The sequence below is a fragment of the Phoxinus phoxinus genome, assembly GCF_949152265.1.
Source record: "Phoxinus phoxinus genome assembly, chromosome: 22".
Classification (NCBI taxonomy): domain Eukaryota; kingdom Metazoa; phylum Chordata; class Actinopteri; order Cypriniformes; family Leuciscidae; genus Phoxinus; species Phoxinus phoxinus.
The window spans coordinates 8,086,542-8,106,903 of NC_136897.1; the positions used below are offsets into that span (position 1 = coordinate 8,086,542).

The window sequence follows — 20,362 nt, forward strand, 5'->3', positions numbered from 1 at the left end:
ACCCCTGGCCACAACTGTTTAGCTGTTAGTCTACATAATATTCTATGAACATTCTCAACCCAATTCATGCTTATACCTCTCAAATATCCATGAAGCTAACCCTAATTGTCAGTTTGAGTTTAGCATTGCATCATATTGATTACAGGTCAATTTCAATATCTTCAGATATAGTCAGACATTAAGTCTTTAATCTGGAAACACCAGTTTGTATCAGCACTCACAGCACGTCTGATTCTGAAATACAGTTATCTTTATCATTCTCAGAATTTCCAAAGGCTGATGTGTGATCAATGACTTAGCTTTTAAGACAGAATGCATGTTTTCTGACTAAAAGAGACAAATTAAGTGAAGCTGTTATATCACAGTAAAACTAAGTCCATGTAAATACTGCACCTCACCAAATAAGACAAACACTTTTTGTGCTGGCTAACACAATATTTGCTTGTGTATTTGCAGTTTTGGTAATGGGCTTTGGTTGAATGGAAGCCATTTTAAACATTCTACATCAGTCCAACTTACTGTTCAGTCCCACTAACTGTTAATACCAAGTAATTATCTCAAACCACAAAGTTGCTACTCATTAGCTTGCTTTTAAATACTTAAAGCATAACGTGACTGTACACAATATGACATTATGAAAGCATTCAGTGAGCAGGAATATGTACAGCCACTTAATTGTATTACATTTGCTGAACACTCGACAGTTACAACAATCTTATATTCAAAAATGCAAATGTGTGAGTGGATATTCATGGTTGTACTCATATTCTGTCATTTCCATTGAAAAAAGAAACTGCAAAGTCAACATCACGTGTTTACAGTGGACAAGTGAGCATGCTATTTGTAGCAATGGCAGGGTTACAATTTGCCTTCTGGGAAGCATTAGACTACAGTTTTAAGTCAGTATTCACAACAGTATCACTAAATGTCCATGACGATTACATAGACATTTTGTGCAGATTTTACCTATTGTAGCAATATTTACCTGCGTTAATAATAAGTGAAGGCAAAAGGCTGTTTTAACCTGTCAGTGTGGCGTAAAGGCATGTGCATACATGGTTCTCATGTGAGAATACAACAGTCTTTTCCGGTTTGCAGGTGGCACATGGTCTTTTAAAGTTTTTCAGAGAATAGTTTGCATATTGTTCTGAATGTGGGCCATCATTTTTATTAGTGGATAACACTCTCCGAGGCAGTCTTTCTCATATTTGATTAATTATCCAAGTAGCACAAGCAATGATTAATATCACTGTACAAAAATATAAAAAAAGAAGTTATACCCTCAACATTGTGGTGTGGTTAGGTACATGTTGTGAATCCAGTGAGATAGTTTATGGCTAATTGTTCACATCCCATTTTTTTTCTTTCTTTTTTCTTCAAATAAGTAAATCTTCTGATGCATTGGCAAGCACAAGACTCATTAAATATCCGAGGTAAAGAGAACAATATCCATTACCACCTGAGTTTTTACAGCATCAGGAGCAGAGTACTTTGTCAAGGATGGAACAGATGGAAAGATTGCAGGTTTTATGCTTCATGTTTTTCGCCTGTCTTTTCAGGCATTGACGTTGCTTGCCCCTGTGTCTGTGGAGAGCAACAGACCATGGGGCTGGGGATGTAGTTGAAAGGAGTAACTCTGACGGCTTTACTAGGGGAGCTTTGTCGGAAATGGCCAACGCCACCACTGTGGGTACTTTCCACTGACTGAAAGGTGGAGGATGATGCTGTGCTGTAGTTTTTTAGAGATCCATCTGAATCCCCATCTTGAAGGTTATTCCCAAAGGCCATGCTTAATTTTCTGGCAAGGGCCATCTTTGTGGCCTCCTCTGCAATGCTAAGACTTTTTTCAATTGTGGGAGAGGTGCTTGAGTTAATTTTGTTGGCTGAGTAGTCCTCGGTTTGAACAGTTGCGTCACTTGTTTTCCGTGATGCCAGTGTAATAGTAGGCAGTTTTCCTGGTAGTGGTGGTGGCATCTGTTTGGCGCCATCAGGTGAAGGTAACAGAGGCAATGCAGTGGATGGAAGGGTGCTCTTTAATATCTGGGGAACATCCTCATCACGAATCCTTCTCCAGGTCACATTGTCAGCGTTACGTGATCCAACCCTTTGCTGCCTCTGATTTGTGTTCCTTTCACTTTTAGCTCGTCCACTTGAGTCAGAGGATGAAGAGCGAAGAGAGGAGCGGCTGGTGACACGACTCAAGACATTTATGCTTGGTGAGGAAGAATATCTTTTGAAGGTATCATCCCTTTTTTCTCTTGGCTTTGGTCCAGGTCTATTTCTCTGTGAGGCCCTGCAAGGACTTTCTGAGCTTGTTCGTCTAGCTGGACGTTTCACATCGACGTTTCTATCAATGGAGGTGGCTCTTGATAGAGCCATGCCCTGTCTGAGAACCCCCTGTTCCTGAACTTGGCTTTGTCCTTGAGTCAAAGGCATTCTTCTAGGACCTTGAACTGCTTCCTTGAGCTCCTGACAACGAGAAGAACATAAGAAAACTGCTGGGGCCCCTGGACCTGCTCTTCGGGGTGAGACATGCTGCGATGTTGGGACAGAACGTGAAGAAGCATCACGTCTTGAGACTTTTGGCGATTCTTTGATGAATGTCAGTTGTCTGAGAAAGCCATTACGATCTGATTCACCACTACTTGAATGAGTAGATGTCATGCGAACCAAATCTAACCGGTTTGCAGGTAGGATTCTTTTCCCTGACATCTGTGTATTTTGTCTGCTGATGCTACTGGGCTGGCTGGTTACTAAAGGTGAAATGTTTCTTGTTTGCCTTGATGGATTCTGCATAAATGGTATTCTGACAGGGGATTTCTGTGTTTTTCTGTCAATAGGAGATTTAGAATATTGATTAATGTTTGAAGTGCTCTTGTCCGGTGGACTGCATGGTGCTGATGCCACCTTTTTTTGACCTTGTTTAATGGTTTGTGTTGGGGAGGTTACTTTTTTCTGAGGATGCCTGGAAGGTGTTGAACTTTGAGATGACCCTGAAGATGAGCTTTTTGGTATCCTGGCTGGTGGTGTTGAGCTTCTTTTAGGCAATGACAACTGAGTGTCTATGGGGTTGCCCAGTCTGTGAAGGCTTCTTGACCTGTGTTGAGCTAAATTTGGATTTTTAGGGGCATCTGCTTTTGGTATATTTTTTTTAGGAGGTGGTATTTGAGAGAGAGTTGTCTCTTTCTTGGGTGTGTATATCACCGTTCTACCCCTAAAGACCATAGGCATGTTTGGAACAGGTTTACGAGGTGCAAAATCAAGTGGTTTATTAGCCTTTTTGTCATCTTTGTATACCTTCTTTTCTTTAGGAGTAAAGCTTGAATCAGACATAAATGACAGAACGGATTCAGACTCTGATGAGGGTTCTTGGGACTTTGATGCTTGTAACTTGGTAATGATTGTATTTGCTCCTTCTTGTATTGCTCTCCATTCAACACTATTAAGATCAGAGTCTTTGTCGGATGCCATTTCATCACTGTCTAGGTCAATTTCAGGGCTCCAATCCTCTGTTGTTTTCTGAAGTGTAGTTTTCTGTTTGTGCTTTTTCTCAGCTTTCCTTTTTCTGGCAGTCTGCTTTTTCTTGTGTTGAGGCATAGCAGATGTTATGCATTTTATCAAAAGATCATCTTCTGAATCCATGCTGACGGAGCTTGGTGAGCTGTTTTCGTCAAGCTGGTTGAGGTCGTGCTTTGATTTAGGAGGGCACTGAGGGTTGGATGTTTTATTGTGTCTATTCCTTATCCACGTATGCTTAGGTTTTTCATGATGTTCCTCAAATTCTCCATCACTCAAAGAGCTAAGGGAGGAACTCAATGAGTAACATGGAGATGCTTCTTCTAAAATTTGATTTTGCTTGATTCTATGAAAACCCTTTTGGCGGGACTGGTAACTGTTGACTTGATCTTGTATATTAGCATTACGTATAACATTAGTCTTGCTTGATTCATAATGTTGTTTCCGTCCAGTCCTATTCATCAGTCCATCCTGTCTGTCCATTTTATGGCATATGGCCACTTCTGTAGTTGTTGGGTGATGCCTAGACTGAAAGGATAAAGCGTTTTCCTCTGCATGACTCCGAGAGCAGGTTTTCTGATTTTGGTACACCTCTGTGCTTTGTTTTCTTATGGGAATATCTAACTGTGGCATGCTTTTTGACAGATTCTGTCCTTGCTTTTGAATTTGTCTAACTGGAGACTGGCTTTGAATCCTTTGCTGGTTCATTTTTGCTGCCATCTCTTTACTCTGTATAAGTAATCTCTGAGTGGGCACCATATGTCTGATTGTTTTGTTCAGTTGGTTTGCAACTGTGTGTGATTGACATGTTATTTTAGCTGGTTTGTGGAAGCGAGAGAACATGCGTAGGTCTTCAATTCTCTTTGCCTCGATATCAACAAGCTCTTGTGTCTCTTTGTTTCTTCGCCAGTCTTTTATTCCTTTGGTTCTGACTGGATATTGGAGGGTTTCATCGCTCAAGGAAGTGGTGCTTGAGAAATTGATGGGTGTACCTTCAGCCGAGTCAGTATAAGATGAATCATCATGATAGATTTCTTTTGAAGACTTTCCAATCTTTTGTCCAGTAAATATTTGACTGTTTTTATTCTGCAGCACCATATACACTGGTAATTGCACAGATTTTCGAGTCTGCATGTTGAGAACTTGGTTTGAGAGGTTGGGCATCACAGTGGGCCTTACCTTCTTAAACCTGGAAGGCATGGCAGAATTAATGCACTCTTTGAGAATTTCAATGTCATCATCTGAGTTGCCTTCACTGTATTGGTCTTGGTCATCCATATCATCTTCATTTTCAGAATCCTCTGGATCATTGTCTTGTTGGTTTAGCAAAGGAGTAAGTTTGAGCTCCACATCTTTCTGAACATAGTGTTCATGAAGAGGGAGGGCACTCAGACTAGAGGCACATGAGAAATTCTCAATTGGTTTTTCCACAGTGAAATAGATCATTGTGTCCAAATCAGGAGGTAGGTTAAACCTTTCTTTAAAATCTGTGATTTCCATAAATTTGCGCAAACTACTTTCCCACTGGCTTCCTACACCACTAAGCGTCTGTGTCTCTGGTCCACTTGATTCTGCACAGCACGGAGTTTTGCTGCGACTCGGAGGCATTGTTTGTCCTGGGCTGTCTGGTAGGTCACTGGGGCTAACAGTTCCACTTATCATTTCACTACATGGATCACTCTGAATAGAGCTGGCAATTGAAGGAGATTCAAAGCTGCCAAGTGAGCTCACTGAACTACAGCGGCTCATTACAAGAGGTGTTTCGTGAATGTAGTTTTCTGAAGAGCTGGATGGTGTCCTGTCCTCAAGAATTATTGGGGACACTCCTCTAAGGAACCTCTTCTCATTTTTGATTGTACTAGGGATATCAGTTGGATCAGAGCTGCTTATTTTCTGATCAGTTACTAATAACTGACTGTCACTCAAGTCATCAAGTGTCTCATTCTCATCCTCTTCATCTTTTCTCTCAACATTCACATCTTCCACCTCTATGATTTCTAATGAGGAGTCACTCTCTAGCTCATTTTCAGTCTGACTCTGTCCATCAAGTGCTCCATCCCCAGAAGATAAAGAAGACAGAGAACTGCAGCGAGAGAAGCATATTGGAGTGTTCTCTACAGAATACTTCTGAGGGGTCTCCAGCTGTCCTATTGTGGGACTTCTCGCAGAGCAAATTGGGGAAAACTTGCTAATACTTCCACCAGTCATCACTGTTGGAACCCAAGCTTGCCTACGCATTGCTTGAGCTGCCTGAACATTAATTGCAGTCTTTGCAACGCCAAACTTGGCAACACTCTGGATCAGTGGAACATGCTGATAGGAGGGAGACAACTTGACAGTTGGTATACTGGCATCCGAAGACACCTTGGTTGATACAGTTGCAGGTGTTGATATAAAAGGTTCTTGACTCTTCTCTGTATCTGTGGAACCTAAATCAGGCAAAATAGCATCTTTGTTTGTCTCAAAATCTCTTTCAGGGATCTCATTTTGACATATGACTCTTGAAATATGTACACCACTGCTCAATGGTTCCTCATGAGCTACCTTAAGATCAAGTTTATTTGGACGTCGTTGTTCTGTTGGTCTTGCAGAGGTGTGAGTCTGTTCCTGACTGCCACAATATCCATCACTGGTGCTTCCACTGTTAAGGCTGTCATTGGATAAACTTGAGTTGGCTGTTTTAAGACGCAAGAAGGCATGTGCTCTACTGAGACGCTCTTTAGGCGAAAAAGAGCTGGTATCAGAGAGATGACAAGGGGAACATGAAATGGCTCGGGCCTCGTGAAGCTCATCTGGCCCATAATTCCAATCCACAAAATGATCTTCTGAACTGAGGCTGAAGCTGTCCTCTGACGATGTATGCATGGTAATGTCTTCTACCAGTTTGTCAATTTTAGCCACTGTGTTGGTGATCTTCTTGGCTAATTTCTCAGCTGCTACAGTCACTTCATCATCAAGAGGTTGTGACCTTTTATTGTCAGTTTGAAAGGTTTCAATGTCTTGTTCAGGTTCCCCTTCTCGCTTACGTGGCTGAGTATTCAGGAAGTTTGAATTGTTCAAGAACATGGAGAGCATGGAGAAGGTTCCCGTGTCCAAGCTGGCTGATGTATTAGGTGCCTCATCATCATCAAAACAACCAGAATCTGAGGCATAGTCTTTTGCTAGGCTTTCAATGTGCCTCAATGGTTTGTTTATACTTTGATGCTTGAAACTTTGCTTCTCGATTGAATCAAATGTTTCTGCCAGATGCTTCGCATCTAATTCAGCCTCTAATGCCTTCTGTTTCCTCATGTAGAGGGATGGCATGCAGGATCCTGGGGATATAACAGCAGTATCTTTATATTTTAGTGGACGATTTGTGAGGAGGTTTCGCAGAGCTGCAGCACTTCCCATTGCTATCATTTTGTGCTTTGAGTGGATGAGATTGCGCAGCATGCTTACAGCTCCCAGATCCCACAGCAATTCCTGGTCCTTCGGGCTACGTGCAGACAGGTTCCAGAGGGTTCCACATGCATTACTTACAATGGTAAGACTGTGAGATCGCAAGTGCTGCAGCAGAGTCTGAAGGCAGTTATGATCCCTGAGGATTTGCCTGAAATTGAAAAACAGGAAGAACTTAAGCGATGTCATTGATACTTTGACTGCTTTATTTATGAATGTGAATAAACATGATACCTGTAATCATCTCGGGTGGCAATAAGACTGGACACATTACGCAGGATGCCTCCACCACTCTCAATAATGGCCAATGAGTTGGTTTGGCATCGATAAGTCAAAGTGCTAACCAAAAAGCCAAGAGCACCATCGACAGAACAAATTGCCACCTTATTCTCAGTGCTGTGTGCTGACAAATTCCACAGTGCACTTAACACACTCTTTAAGGTGGATTCCTGTGGGGAAGACCATATAAAATCACTTATTACTTACTGAGTGGTATTGGAGCACACATTTCACTAGTTTAATGGGTAAATCAGTTATCTTCACGTTTATGTAATCTTGGTAGTAAATAAGAGATTTGATTGTACCTTTGTAGCCTGCAATGCACATGTCATAAGTGCTGACACACTGCCGACATCTCTCAAAGCCCTTTTACTGTTGATATCAGCGCGCCATGACAAGTTTCTCAGTATACTTGACACTACCTAAAAGTAATGACAGAACACGGAGCTGATGTGGGCGAAATAATTACAATTGAGAGAAGTAAAAATAATAGTAATAGTAAAAATACTCTAAAATGGTCCGTTATTATATTCTTCTGTACTTAAAGTTCATCTAATGGTTTGCTCTTTGGAAAAGTAACTTATGCACCTGCTGTAATTCCTCGTTGTCAGATGCAAGCTGTGCAACAATGGCTTGAAGACAGTTTTTCTTTGAGCAAAGTGTAGCCTGAAAAAGTAAATATAGAGGATTTTGTCAACATCACAAGAAGACCAGCTTAAAAAAAACTGCATGCGTCAGACAGTTATACATTTGCCTGGTACTGAATGTATCCATTATCAGAATTGCAAAATTAACTTACCAATGATCACAATTATATTTAGTTTAATTATTTAACTATATTTAATTTTCTATATATTTCAGTAAAAACATTTATGGCCAATGTAGCAATAACTTAATATTGGGCACTGATTGTATAATTATAGGATTGAAATGACTGCACAAATAAATAAATGTTTATTAACCCCATGTCTTTAAATTATTCATGATTCCACACTTGTATGCAATAATTTGAAAATGTACCTTATTTACAACATCTCCATATGTAAGATTAGTGAGTGCCATTCCTGCGTAACGCCGGAGGGCCATATTGATTGGCTCATTGTGCATGTCATACAGTTCTTGGTCCAGCTGCATTAGCTCTGCAATGGCTTGCAGGCCCCCTAAAAGATACACAAATAAGCTTTTTCAGTGTTTTTAACCACAGAATACACTCTACTGCTCTTTGGTCTATTAAGAGAAACTGCATTCCCGTACCTAGTTCATTCATTGCTCTGCGGTACTCTTCCTCAAAAGATAACTTCATTATTGAGCACAAGGCCTGGCACATCTGGGGATCCACTGGCTCAGGGATTTCTGTGGATATCAAACAAAATGTATATTTATGTTAATCATTTTATATCATTGTAACAATATTTATGACAAGTTATGATAAGTTTTTTTTTTTTTACTTAACCAGGGCTCACCTGTAGTTTTGCCACCACCAGGTGAAGGGGTACTTAGATGATTCTCAATCCAGTCCCAGCCATTCTCGCAGTGTGAGCGGATCTGCTCTAGTACATGAAGAACTCTCATCTCACGTCGCGCTTGGCCCTCATCTGGCTGTGAGTACACAATGTTGTGGAGGGCAGCACTGGCTCTGGAACGGGCTTCTCGACTATAGCCTCCTGCCCCAGCTGTCTCCCCGGTGCCTCCCTCATGTAGTATTTGCACAAGCAGTGGGACGCAGCCAGACTTGCGCATAGCAATGCAGCTTTCCTGTGAGCTTGACATTGCCAAAAGGGTACGGGACATCTCTTCCCGATCTCTAGAGGCCAGCATGGAGAGTAGCCAAAATACCATCTCCACCTGCAATCCAAACAGTATATATGTGATATATATTATCTTACAGTTCATTGTTGCACTATTGTTTTTGACTACTAAAACTTTATGTTTACTGTATATAAGGATCGGAAATAAAATGAATGGCGGGGACGCTGAAAATTATTTTAATATGCAAATCTGTTTCCCAATCATAGCAAAGGGCGTTTACTTTTACGCACATCAAAATGGAGTGCTTCAAAGAGAGGGTCAACAACAGGATAGAAAATAGCCTATTACTTAAAAACTATGATGGTTTTGATGCAAAAATCTTGCTAACATTATAAGTGGACATCCGAGATATTTATAATTTTAAAAAATGCGGTTCAAGACCCCTTTAAAGTCAACCATCCATCCATTCTTCAAACTGCTCGTCCTATTAAGGGTCGCACAGGGTTGCTGGAGGCTTTTTCAGCATCTCGGGCCGAAAACAGGAAACACTTGGATGGATGGCCAGTCCAGCACAAGGCTAACACTCACAGATATTTTCAAACTCACACCTATGATCAATTTAGTGTTCCCAATCTACCTATCCTTTGGTGCTACTGAGCCACTACTGAGCCACCGTGCTGCAACCATTAGTGCTCAAATTTATTTCAATGCATTTATTCAAGTATGAAGTGCAAATGCATTGACCAGTATATTTACGTTTATAGAAAGGCAAATATTGGCCCCTAGTAAAATAAATTCTGAAACACACTGTAAGCTGCTTTATAGTCCCTAATGAATCTTCTGTGATGTTTTTGATTAAAAATAAATAAATAAAACACAACAAGGGTCTTACTTTGCTCCCTGTTTCTCCAGAAGCCTCCAAAGCACCAGCATTTCCAGTATCCATGTCATGGGCAGATGTTTTTGAGAGACACTCTGTGTTCTGTGTACACAGAGAGTATGGTTTATTATTTGTTTAAATTTTGTACATTTGGTTTATATGTCTGACTTTGCTGCTTTAATAAATATGAATGCGGTAAGTAAATATGTGCTATAGTAAGACTGATCTACCCATATTGAGAGGGTGTATATTCTTCAAAATAAAGTACCAAATACCCTTTGAAGCTATAATAATCACATTTTTTTGCCTGTTTAAAATAAGTTTCTGTTTGATGGAGCATTTGCACACCATCTGCATGTGGAGAGTGAATCACCACCAGTGGCAAAGCACTTGATTCATTCTTGCATGCTCAAACCCATCACTATGGCAACGTTTGGCACCAGTGCTACAAATACAATCCCTAGACAACTAGACTACATACAAGGATACAGATATAGCTCAAATCTTCTAGAGTTTTCAGAATACAATTTGTAGATTTTAATGCAAGTAGTATTCAGTTAAACTAGTTTTACCTAAATGCTTAAATACTTAAAATAAGCTTTATTGTGCTTAAATACAATCATTAATTGTGAACATGTGAATTCATTTACAAAATGAACATTTTCATTTATTATTATTATTTTATTTGACAGTAGGCAAAGCGGCTACCATGATTCAAAAATACATGTGAACTCCTTCAATAAAGTTTAAAAACCATCCCAAAGCTGTAATTTAGACAAAAATTTATTTTTATTGTTTAAACAATTCAAATATTGTTGTGTCAAAGAGGGAGCGAGAACGGTGCTAGGCCGTTGGTGTGATTGCTAATGAGCGTCACCTGTACCCGTCTCGCATTTCTCACGGAGGAGCTTCGGAAGCATAAAAGGAGGAGCTACGACAGTGAAGGACGAGAGAGGACCAGGCCTGGACATTATGTTATGTTTTGTTTATGTGTGTGCGGCAGTCGTCCATGAGGGGCTGCCGCTTTTACTTTAGTTTTGTGTTTATTCATAATTAAAGTGTTAAAACGTTCGCCGGTTCCCGCCTCCTTCTTCCCAAATAACCTCATTACAATTGTTTCTTAGCATATAGGTTTGATATGCTGAACCATTTTGGTCACTGCATAATCCACATACTTACACATAAATTCATGGTTTTGATGACTACTATTATTCTAAAATGTGCAAAATAGTAAAACATGTAGAATGAGTTGAAAAGTGTAGTGTAAGTCCCTTAAAAACAGCTTTACTCATTGCACACATGGCAAGATTGGCAACATTGTACAGCAGATTTCATTATATCCTGACTTTATCGTTTTAGATTTCTCAGCATCATTAAAGTACGTAGTTCTCAAGAGCTCATTGTCAGTCTGGTGCAGTATTGAGCAGACATATGACTGTGCTGCGGTGGGAATCCCTTAGTCCCAGAGAGCTATGCTCTATATTACAGCGTCACACTTGCCCAAGCATCCTAGTTACTGAGCAGCCAATAGGAGACAGCTTGCAAAGGGCAAACCCTGTTTTTTTGCATAGCAACAATCAGTGCCAGCCTGTTCTGTGAGACAGGGCCAGGTGAGATTTGGCAGTGCAGCTGTGCAGTAAAAACAGGAAAATCCTAGAAGAATAACACCTTCGTTTTTCATGAGCTGAGTAGCCATTGCAGAATAATATAAAAACGATGTCACATTTCCATCAGTTAAACACTGAATTACAAATTGTATTTAATTGCCATAAATATTAAATAGAATATTTTATGTAGCAGAGCAGTCATGCAGTGGAAACCACATACATTTCTTAATAATTATTTTTAGACAAATGAATGCTAATTGCAATTTATAATTTCTTTATTATAAGCAACTACTGGCAACTTTTACTTTTAGCTCTGTAATATAATATAAGGTGGCATGTCATTTAGTTATTCCTTTTTACAACCTCAATCCATTACCTGTGTGCCCTTATTGTCACATTTTTAATGTGACTTTTCCAGCATGCTGGTTCAGTCAACATTGTTTACTGTGGTTTTGTGTTGCCCCTGGTAATGGCAAACCCTCGGTAGTTTACAGCATCTATAAATTGTTCTGTGAAAATGCCACTATTGAGAGATAAAAAAAACTGGAGAAACGCATTTGTATCATTTTAATTTGACCAAATAATTCACCAGAATTAAACCATCAAAGTGCCATTTCTTTCTATCAATAATGAGTGTGACCCTGACCAGTTCCTGTCTTCACTAAACTATTATAAATTACAAATTATTATTGTTGTTAAAGTTCATAGAAAATGATGAAAAACATTTTTAAGATTTCTAGTGTCAATGTCAGGGGGTGTCACTACTACATATACTGTATTAAATATTTAAAATCAATATCAATATAATTCAAAAAGAAAAAATGTCCAGGGTGCTCAAGGAGTTCAACATAAGGAAATTTTTTGAAGGTGCTCTTTGGGGTTGGGAATTCAACAAAATGTAATAGAAGGAAATCCAAGGCACTCTTCTTTGGAAATATATAAAAAGCCTTTATTAGATTGGCTATTTCATAGTAGAAAATTTAAAAAACATGGGGGAAAAAACAACCCACGCGTAGCGGCACAATCAGCCAATTGTGCCGCTACGTGTGGGTTGTTTTTTCCCCCATGTTTTTTAAATTTTCTACTATGAAATAGCCAATCTAATAAAGGCTTTTTATATATTTCCAAAGAAGAGTGCCTTGGATTTCCTTCTATTACAATATCAATATAACTTTCTCAGAACAATTGCTGTGATATTTAATACCTGGGACACTGTTTTATGCATAAAAAAAACATGGTTGCATGTCAGTTATACCTCCTAAACTTTGATTTGAATTTTTTTTTCTTCAGTAATTTCAGCCTTTAAAATAATACTTTTTATATATTTAAATATCCGGACATATATTTTATTATCTGAATTGTATTAACACTGAAAACATTAATTGTATTTCAGAAAGTAAAAACTTTATCGTAGAAGAGCTCTCTTTATTGTCTGTATCATTTGCTTTTTTAAAGTATTTTTGAACAATTATATATATATGAGTGGCATATCATTAATAATTTAAGGAATTTTGTAATTCAGGCTCAAATGGAGGACAGGTTTGTAAGTGTCACCTGCGTCTCTGGTAGAGCACTCTTCTCTTGACCACGCGAGCTCTGGGCCTCATGAAGCACTTTCTCCAGCTGCTCCAACCGAGCAACACGGATCTGTACGCAGAAACACATGCAGTGATTAATGATACAATTTCTGCAACATTCTAATGCTTAGCAATACTTTGAAGGCTCATTTTCATACACCATGTTATCTCTGCTACAGAGTTTAGACAGTTCATCCAACATGGTTTTCTGATAAAGCTGGTTGATCAAGGGTGTATTGCTGGTTAGGGAGGTTTTAGAAGCCTGGTTGGAGACACCGTGAGTGATAGATTTGCAGTTGATAAAAGCGTAACCCAGTTGTGACTGACACGTGACACTTAAGCTGGATTTACAGCTGGATCTTTGTAGATGAAAATGTGGCATTTAATCTATAATCTGTTCTTACTTGTGTTCTCTGCACCATCTCGTCACTGGTCCCGAAACGCTCCTCCATCACGGAACGCAATTGCTGAGCTTCAAACTCTAGCTGCTGACGGATGAAATCCACCTGCAAGGAGAACTGTGAAGCACAGAAAAGTGCACAGATAATGTACTGCACACATACCATGTTCAGCATTTAAAGAACAAGAACACATTTATAGAGACATGAAAGAATATTACAGGCTGAAACTAATCTATAAATTATATTCTATAAAAAGCTTTTATTTGATAAAAAATAGCTGCATAAACATACTGCTGATGAACTTCCCCTTTTGTATTAAAGGTACAATATGCAAGATTTTCTGCCGCTAGAGGGCGCTACGTTCCAAACAACAACAATAGTGTAGCTTGATGACGATGTGAAGGAGCGTGGAATGATGGGAACTGTCGTTTTTAACTCCACCGTGGATGTAAATCAGTCAGACGGGAATCGAAAAATCATGTTCATGGATTAGGTAAAGTTCTATTTTTATAAATGTTGCGTTTAATGACATGCTTTTATTTTAATCAAATGAATTAACCGCAAGAAAAGTAAGGTTTAATACTAAATTGGTTATCATAGATGTTACTGTATTCGTCGAATTCATTGTTGTGATAACGCTGCGCAGTTTTTTTAAAAGTACATTTGAACATACCCACATCATTTGCCAAAAGACAGATTAATCTTTATGTATAACACATGTTATATTTATTTACATGGCCATAAACACCAGACGTGATAAACAATGTCAACAAACTAAACACAAACCTAAAGCAATAATACTTTCCTTACGTAAACATAACTATTACCGAATGCTACATTTGGAATATATAAAAATGACCCGTACGTTTATGGGACTTGTCTTTGTCGACAGAACCGGCTGCAATCGGTAAAGAATAATTGTGTTCCATAACGACTGCGCGAAACAAGCTAACGTTTGTTGCTTGATAGAAGCTACAGCTACAACTACAACTTCCGCATTTGTCCAGGACTCCACGCAGTACGAGCGGAAACCGAGGGTGACGCGGATATGACGCCATTGACTGGCTACTCCCACCTCACCATTGACCTTTCCTTGGTTAAAATCGCAATTTTCTCACGATTTCAAAATGTTGTAAACATTTGGTATATTGTAAGTAATCAACTTAACAAAATATATAACACTGGCCTTGTGATTTGGGAATATTTTAATGCAAATATTTTACATATTGTACCTTTAAATGGAAAAAAGACTGGTTTGGAAAGTCATGTTAGTGAGCTTTCAGTTATACTTTATTTTGGGGTGTCCTTGTTACAGTGTAACCAAATGTAACTACTGAGTAATGTATTAATTAACAACATGTACTTACTATATAATTAGGGCTAGATTAAGGATTTGGTTTAAGGTTAGTTGCACGTAATTATGCATAATTTACTGTTATTACTACAATATGTACAATCAAAATGTTCATTTTGGGCTGAACTACGTAGCCCTCTAAGAATCATATAATTATTTCAAACTAGACAAGGGCATTACCTGACTCAAAAAAATCTACATTTAGGACAGTCTGTGGTCATTAGCAGCAAAACCAGGTGACCTCATTATTGGCTACAGATGCACACAGTCCTATCAGTGAGCAAACGGGGTGGAAGTTGTTTAGGTTGCTTACCGTATCGAGTCGTGGCAGTTCAGACAGTCTCTGAGACAAACCCTGCAGCTGTGAGTAATACCATCGTCGCTCACTCTCCTCTTTTTCTATTTCACTCAGCAACATAGACCTACAACACACAAAACACTTACTAAAATCTGAAATGACTGTACTCAACCAGGGTTGGGAAGAATTCAGAATTTAAGAACTGAATCACTTTCATGAGTGTGCATTTAAATGGAATAGGCCATAGCTCACAGGATGTTGAATTAGTTGAACTGAAATTCATGTTCTTGCTTTTTTTTTTTAATTTATAAAACATTTGGAAAATACATTGGGCATTTAAACTTTGTTGTTTGCTCCTTCCCCGAGTATTTTAGAAGTTACTCACTTTATTAGGTACACCTGTTCAACTGCTCCTTAATATGCATATCTAATCAGCCAATCACATGACAGCACTCAAAGCATTTAGGCATGTAGACATGTGCCCTAAAAGTATGAACTGTTTTTGTGAAGAAAAAGTACATACCTTTGAGTGTGTATCAGAAGAATAGGCAAGTTTTAGGACAAATTACTTCATCATAATTGCGTCATCGATATCTTGTCACAGTTAAATTTTATTGAATTTTCTACTGTTTTGGAGAGAAATGTAGTAGCACGTTGATCTGCCATCTGCTCTTTTATTTGGAGGACTCTCCTCACGTGTTTGCAATTTGCATAATGATGCATTCAAAACGTATCATTACAAAAGTTCACAATGCTGTTGCAGATTAAATATAATGTGAAAAACATTGAATAAATATATTTTCATCAGGTTAGATACTGATAATTAATCACTCAAACCATCAGACTCGCACGTCCGCCATGTTTGTTGTTTTTAAATACCGTTAATACGAGTTTGTAGTTCTAAATTAATCCTCGTTCAACACGCAAAGGGTTGTAAGCAATATGATCTGCACTTTGGATTCTAACTGGGAAAAGTAGACCATCTGGGTATTTTTGGAATACACATTTCAGCATACTATGATTTGGGACACATTAATTCTAATTTCAAATACTATTTAGGATGGATAGTATCTGAATTGGGATGCAGCAATGGTCAAGATGATCTGCTGAAGTTCAAACTGAGCTTCAGAATGAGGAATAAAGGTGATTTAAGTGACTTTGTTGGTGCCACACGGGCTGGTCTGAGTATTTCAGAACGAGCAGATCTGAAAAACAGAAAATATCCAGTGAGAGCCAGTTATGTGGGTAAAAATGCCTTGTTGATGCCAGAGGTCAGAGGAGAATGACCAGACTGGTTTGAGCAGAATGATGGGCACTGGCTTCCACACTGGCTGCTACTGTCAGCAAAGAGCAGAAAACTATGTCTTACCAAAACTGGACAATAGAAGATTGGATTATGCTATTTCTGCTGTGACATTCAGGTGGAAGGTCCAGAATTTGGCATAAACAACATTAAAGCATTGATCTATCTTGTCTTAAATCAACGGGTCATGCTGCTCCCTTTTTGCAGGATAACGCACCATGTCACAAAGCTCAAATCATCTCAAACTTGTTTCTTGAACATGACAATTAGTTAACTATACCCAGATGGCCTCTACAGTCACCAGATCTCAATCCAATAGAGTACCGTTGGGATGTGATGTGATTTGGTACAGCTGACAAATCTGCAGCAATGGCATATCGACCTAGCCTGGTAATACCAGACTCTGCTACTTCACTTTGCTTCGTAGACAGAGTCTGGAATGGCATAATAGAGAAGTGTTTTCTCTCTCGCTAGGGGGCGCTTGTCTGAAGTTTAAAATCATTGGTTACCCGTAAGCCAATCAGATAAGTTTAGTTAGGACGTATGTTATGCGCCTGTACAGCCGCATCGAACCACAGACATCATGCATCGAACTCAAATCTCGAACTTCCACTGTAAACCTGCTGTAAACACATGATGATGCGAGCGAAATACCGGAGTGAACATGGCTGTAAACGACTTTTGCAGATTATGCGAAGTTAATCTACGCATCCACGGTACAATCACGGCCTCTAAACTTATTTTTGACAGAGTGAAACAAGAAAATATTTGTAGCCAACTCTCAAATTTAGGATTAGATATTTTAAACACAGCCAGTGCCGCTGCTAGCCATTTTGGTGCCCTAAGCATAATTCCTTTATGATGCCCTCTACCCCGAGAAGCTTCATGAGGCACGCGCGCGGTCTCTTGCTCTCTCTGTCGTGCACGCGCTACGCGGTTTGGAGCACAGTCTCTGTCTCGCGGGCGCGATCGCTCTAGATTCAGGAGGTTTTAAGTAACTTAACGTTAATTCGCGGGCGTCAGTGAGCCGCTATCAATATGCGGGAGACTCCCGGAACGCAATTTTTTGGTGCCCCTTCAGCTCTTGGTGCCCTACGCACAGCGCGTGGTGGGAGCGGCGGCACTGGTTCACCATAACAGAGCGAATTGCATCCCGTGTCTCGTTTCGGTTTTCGATTTCTCTAACCTACAATGTAAAACTCTGCGCTTAGCGTCTACGTCACGGCTCTCAGCCCGCCCTCTGTTCGTTGATTGGCCCGGCCGTCCGAAGGCCGGTGGAAAACTGAAAGATAGGCCGCTATCTCAGACTAACTACAGGAGTGAAATGAAATTAGCGGAAGTAGAAAGTCTGACGTAGTCAGGCTAATATTGACCAACATCTCGGAGGAATATTTCAAATAACTTGTTGAATCTATGTCACAAAGAATTCTGAAGGCAAAAGTGGGTCAAAATACCAATGTGTACCTATTAAAGTGGCCAGTGAGTGTATATGCAATTGAAATGTCTTTCTCTTTATTTAACTTATGTTCAAGAATAATCTTGACCTAAACTAAATGCCACTGGCTTTTAAAGCCCTCTAAGGAAAATAACCTTTTGGTTAAACCAGACAGATGATGAATCTTTAGATGTGATGATCTCACCTCTCTTTACAGAGTTCCTCTAAGTGCTGGGCTGTGACACGGCCTTCTCCAATTGCCTGATGAGGGTGTCCGGGGTGCATGGCTGTGCCTTCTCCAGATGCAGATGAAGTCTGGCGGGACGGTGGGCAGACGGGACTCCTGGCTCTGCTGAGGCTCAGTCTCTCCTCGCCCTCCCCTACCTGGCTAGCCATTGTCTCCGGAAACACACGCAGGTTGTGAGGTTGGTACTTGAGCTCATAGTAGTTGGTCAAATCCATATGCAGCTCTGTAAAAAAAAATGGCAAAGTTTTTTTTTTGCTGGTCTTTTTATAGTTTTCGTTTAGTACTTGTGGATTTGTACAAATTAGTAAGCTAAAATAAATGTATTTTGCTTCAGTGCTGTATTCAGTAGTAGCTTACGTTGAAAAGAGTGGTACAGGAAACAATATCTAAATATTTTACTGTCTCTGATAGGGCTGATTTGACAATTTTGTACAACTTCGATATTAATCGATCTTCATCTTCATCTGTTTTCTGGACATGTGTGAACAAAACTTTACAACAAACATTATTTGTAGCATACCTACTATACAATAATAGCAAAATAATTGTTGTTTAAGCGCTCCTTAATGTGGTGTGACATATCGCTGTAGCAGCTCCAGTTTAAACTTCAGTGCAGAGCACATATGAACCAATCATCTCTTCCTCTTTACAATTAGTTACTACTTGTGACAGGCCTCCTCTTCTTCAAGAGTCATCCTGCTGAGGCCTCCATGCAAACAGCTTCATCTTTGCAGGTAGAGCTAGAAAATAGGCCTGTGTTGGGTATGTCTAAGCTTAGCTGTTTTCCACATGGTAAGAAGAAACACTAGAACCTCTCTGGTGTGAGTATGGCAGGCCTCCTCTTCCTTGAGAGTCATCCTGCTGAGGCCTCCATCCCTCAGAGCTCCATGCAAACAGCTTTGCAGGAAGAGTTAAAGAAGAGGCCTCTCTCAATGACAGAGGGTTGTTCTCTAGACCCCTTGCTCCCTGAGCTCTGTGTTGTGCATATCTGAGCTGAGCTGTTTCCCACATTATAAGAGAAAACACTAGAGACCACATAGGTGTGAGTGTGGGCAAGCCTCCTCTTCTTTGAGAGTCATCCTGCAGAGGCCTCCGCTCCCCATAGCTCCTTGGGAAGGAGCTATCTGTCTCTGGTTAGAGACTGTGGTCAGGTTCATTCTTCAAATAAAACAGGTTGTTGGCTTCAGCTGGTAAAGCATGATAGCCCCCCTGGTATGGGGGTTGACGCTGGTCCCCCTGAAAGTAGAAGGCTAGGGCCCGTAGGGTCTGGGCCATACTCCCTTAAAGGAACCCCCCTCTAAGTTGGGTGGTGGTGCCCAGTCCTTTGAGCTGGCTCTAGGTCAAGTCCTCAATGTGAAATCACAGTGGCCGTAGGGGGTAGTGCAACTGACAGCCTGGTGCGTACCCGTAGGGGGATTTAACTCTGAGTTAAATGTGTTTTGTGCTTTTCACAGCCATGATTGGCAAACATCCCCTCAGCATGGCAGCATTGGTAATTCATTCCCCAAAGTGTCTCAGGATGCAGTGCGAGTTCCCTTTCGAAAGGAAACATCTCGGGTTACGACTATCTCGTCGCCATGTCTCCAGGTTGGTCATGGCTGTCGCCGGCCAATACGATTGCTGGTCTTTATTAGAGGTGTGAACCTACACTGGTCTCACGGTTCGGTTCGATTACGATTATCAAGTCATCGATTCAGTTCGATTCGATTATCTCGGTGCATCACGATGCATTGATGATGCACTGCATCCTTATTTTTCAATTTTGCTTCACATGTATACAATTTTGTCAATAAATACAAGCAGTCAGATATATGAACTGAACCTTTAATTTTACCTGAAAACACGCTTCTTGAATGTATCAAACATCAAATAAAACTCGTCGGATTCTGCCCAAAAGCCTGGAGCGCGCGCGCTGGGATGCCAGATTCAGCGTATGTGCGAAGCATTTTACGTGAGGGAATGTTCCGAATTGAGCTGCAGCGATCATGTCCGACGCATTATCTGTTACAAGCACTACATCCTTATGTGATAGCTGCCATTCATCCATGACATGAGACAGTAGCTCTGCCAGATGAGCAGCCGTGTGAGACTCATAAACGGCTCTCGTTTGCAGCACCTGAGACAAAATCTTCCAGTCATCGCTAATGTAATGTGCCGTTATATTCACATACGACTCTGTCGCGACCAAAGTCCAGGAATCACGTTATTGCAACTCGATGAGCTTGGCTCATTGATGCCATTACCTGGGCTTTGGTTTCGAGGTAGAGTTCCGGGA

At 40.2% G+C, this 20,362-nt stretch overlaps 1 protein-coding gene across 3 annotated transcripts in view; it reads right to left on the reverse strand.

Moving 5' to 3' along the window:
• Positions 1 to 662: 662 nt before the first annotated feature.
• apc2 (APC regulator of WNT signaling pathway 2) overlaps positions 663 to 20,362 on the reverse strand; it is a 37,468-nt gene continuing 17,768 nt past the window's right edge. For 2 of the 3 annotated variants that reach the window (XM_079596694.1, XM_079596695.1), the window contains exons 4-15: positions 18,046 to 18,310; positions 15,118 to 15,226; positions 13,454 to 13,567; positions 13,027 to 13,119; positions 9,878 to 9,960; positions 8,700 to 9,081; positions 8,491 to 8,589; positions 8,257 to 8,396; positions 7,825 to 7,902; positions 7,542 to 7,658; positions 7,192 to 7,406; positions 663 to 7,108 (exon numbers count right to left, since the gene is read on the reverse strand). In XM_079596694.1, the coding sequence (XP_079452820.1) occupies positions 1,528 to 7,108; positions 7,192 to 7,406; positions 7,542 to 7,658; positions 7,825 to 7,902; positions 8,257 to 8,396; positions 8,491 to 8,589; positions 8,700 to 9,081; positions 9,878 to 9,931 (6,666 nt within the window). In that variant the 5' untranslated portion in view covers positions 9,932 to 9,960; positions 13,027 to 13,119; positions 13,454 to 13,567; positions 15,118 to 15,226; positions 18,046 to 18,310 and the 3' untranslated portion in view covers positions 663 to 1,527. Of the gene's footprint in view, positions 7,109 to 7,191; positions 7,407 to 7,541; positions 7,659 to 7,824; positions 7,903 to 8,256; positions 8,397 to 8,490; positions 8,590 to 8,699; positions 9,082 to 9,877; positions 9,968 to 13,026; positions 13,120 to 13,453; positions 13,568 to 15,117; positions 15,227 to 18,045; positions 18,311 to 20,362 lie in introns of all 3 variants that reach the window. The other variant, XM_079596693.1, reaches the window with a different exon arrangement.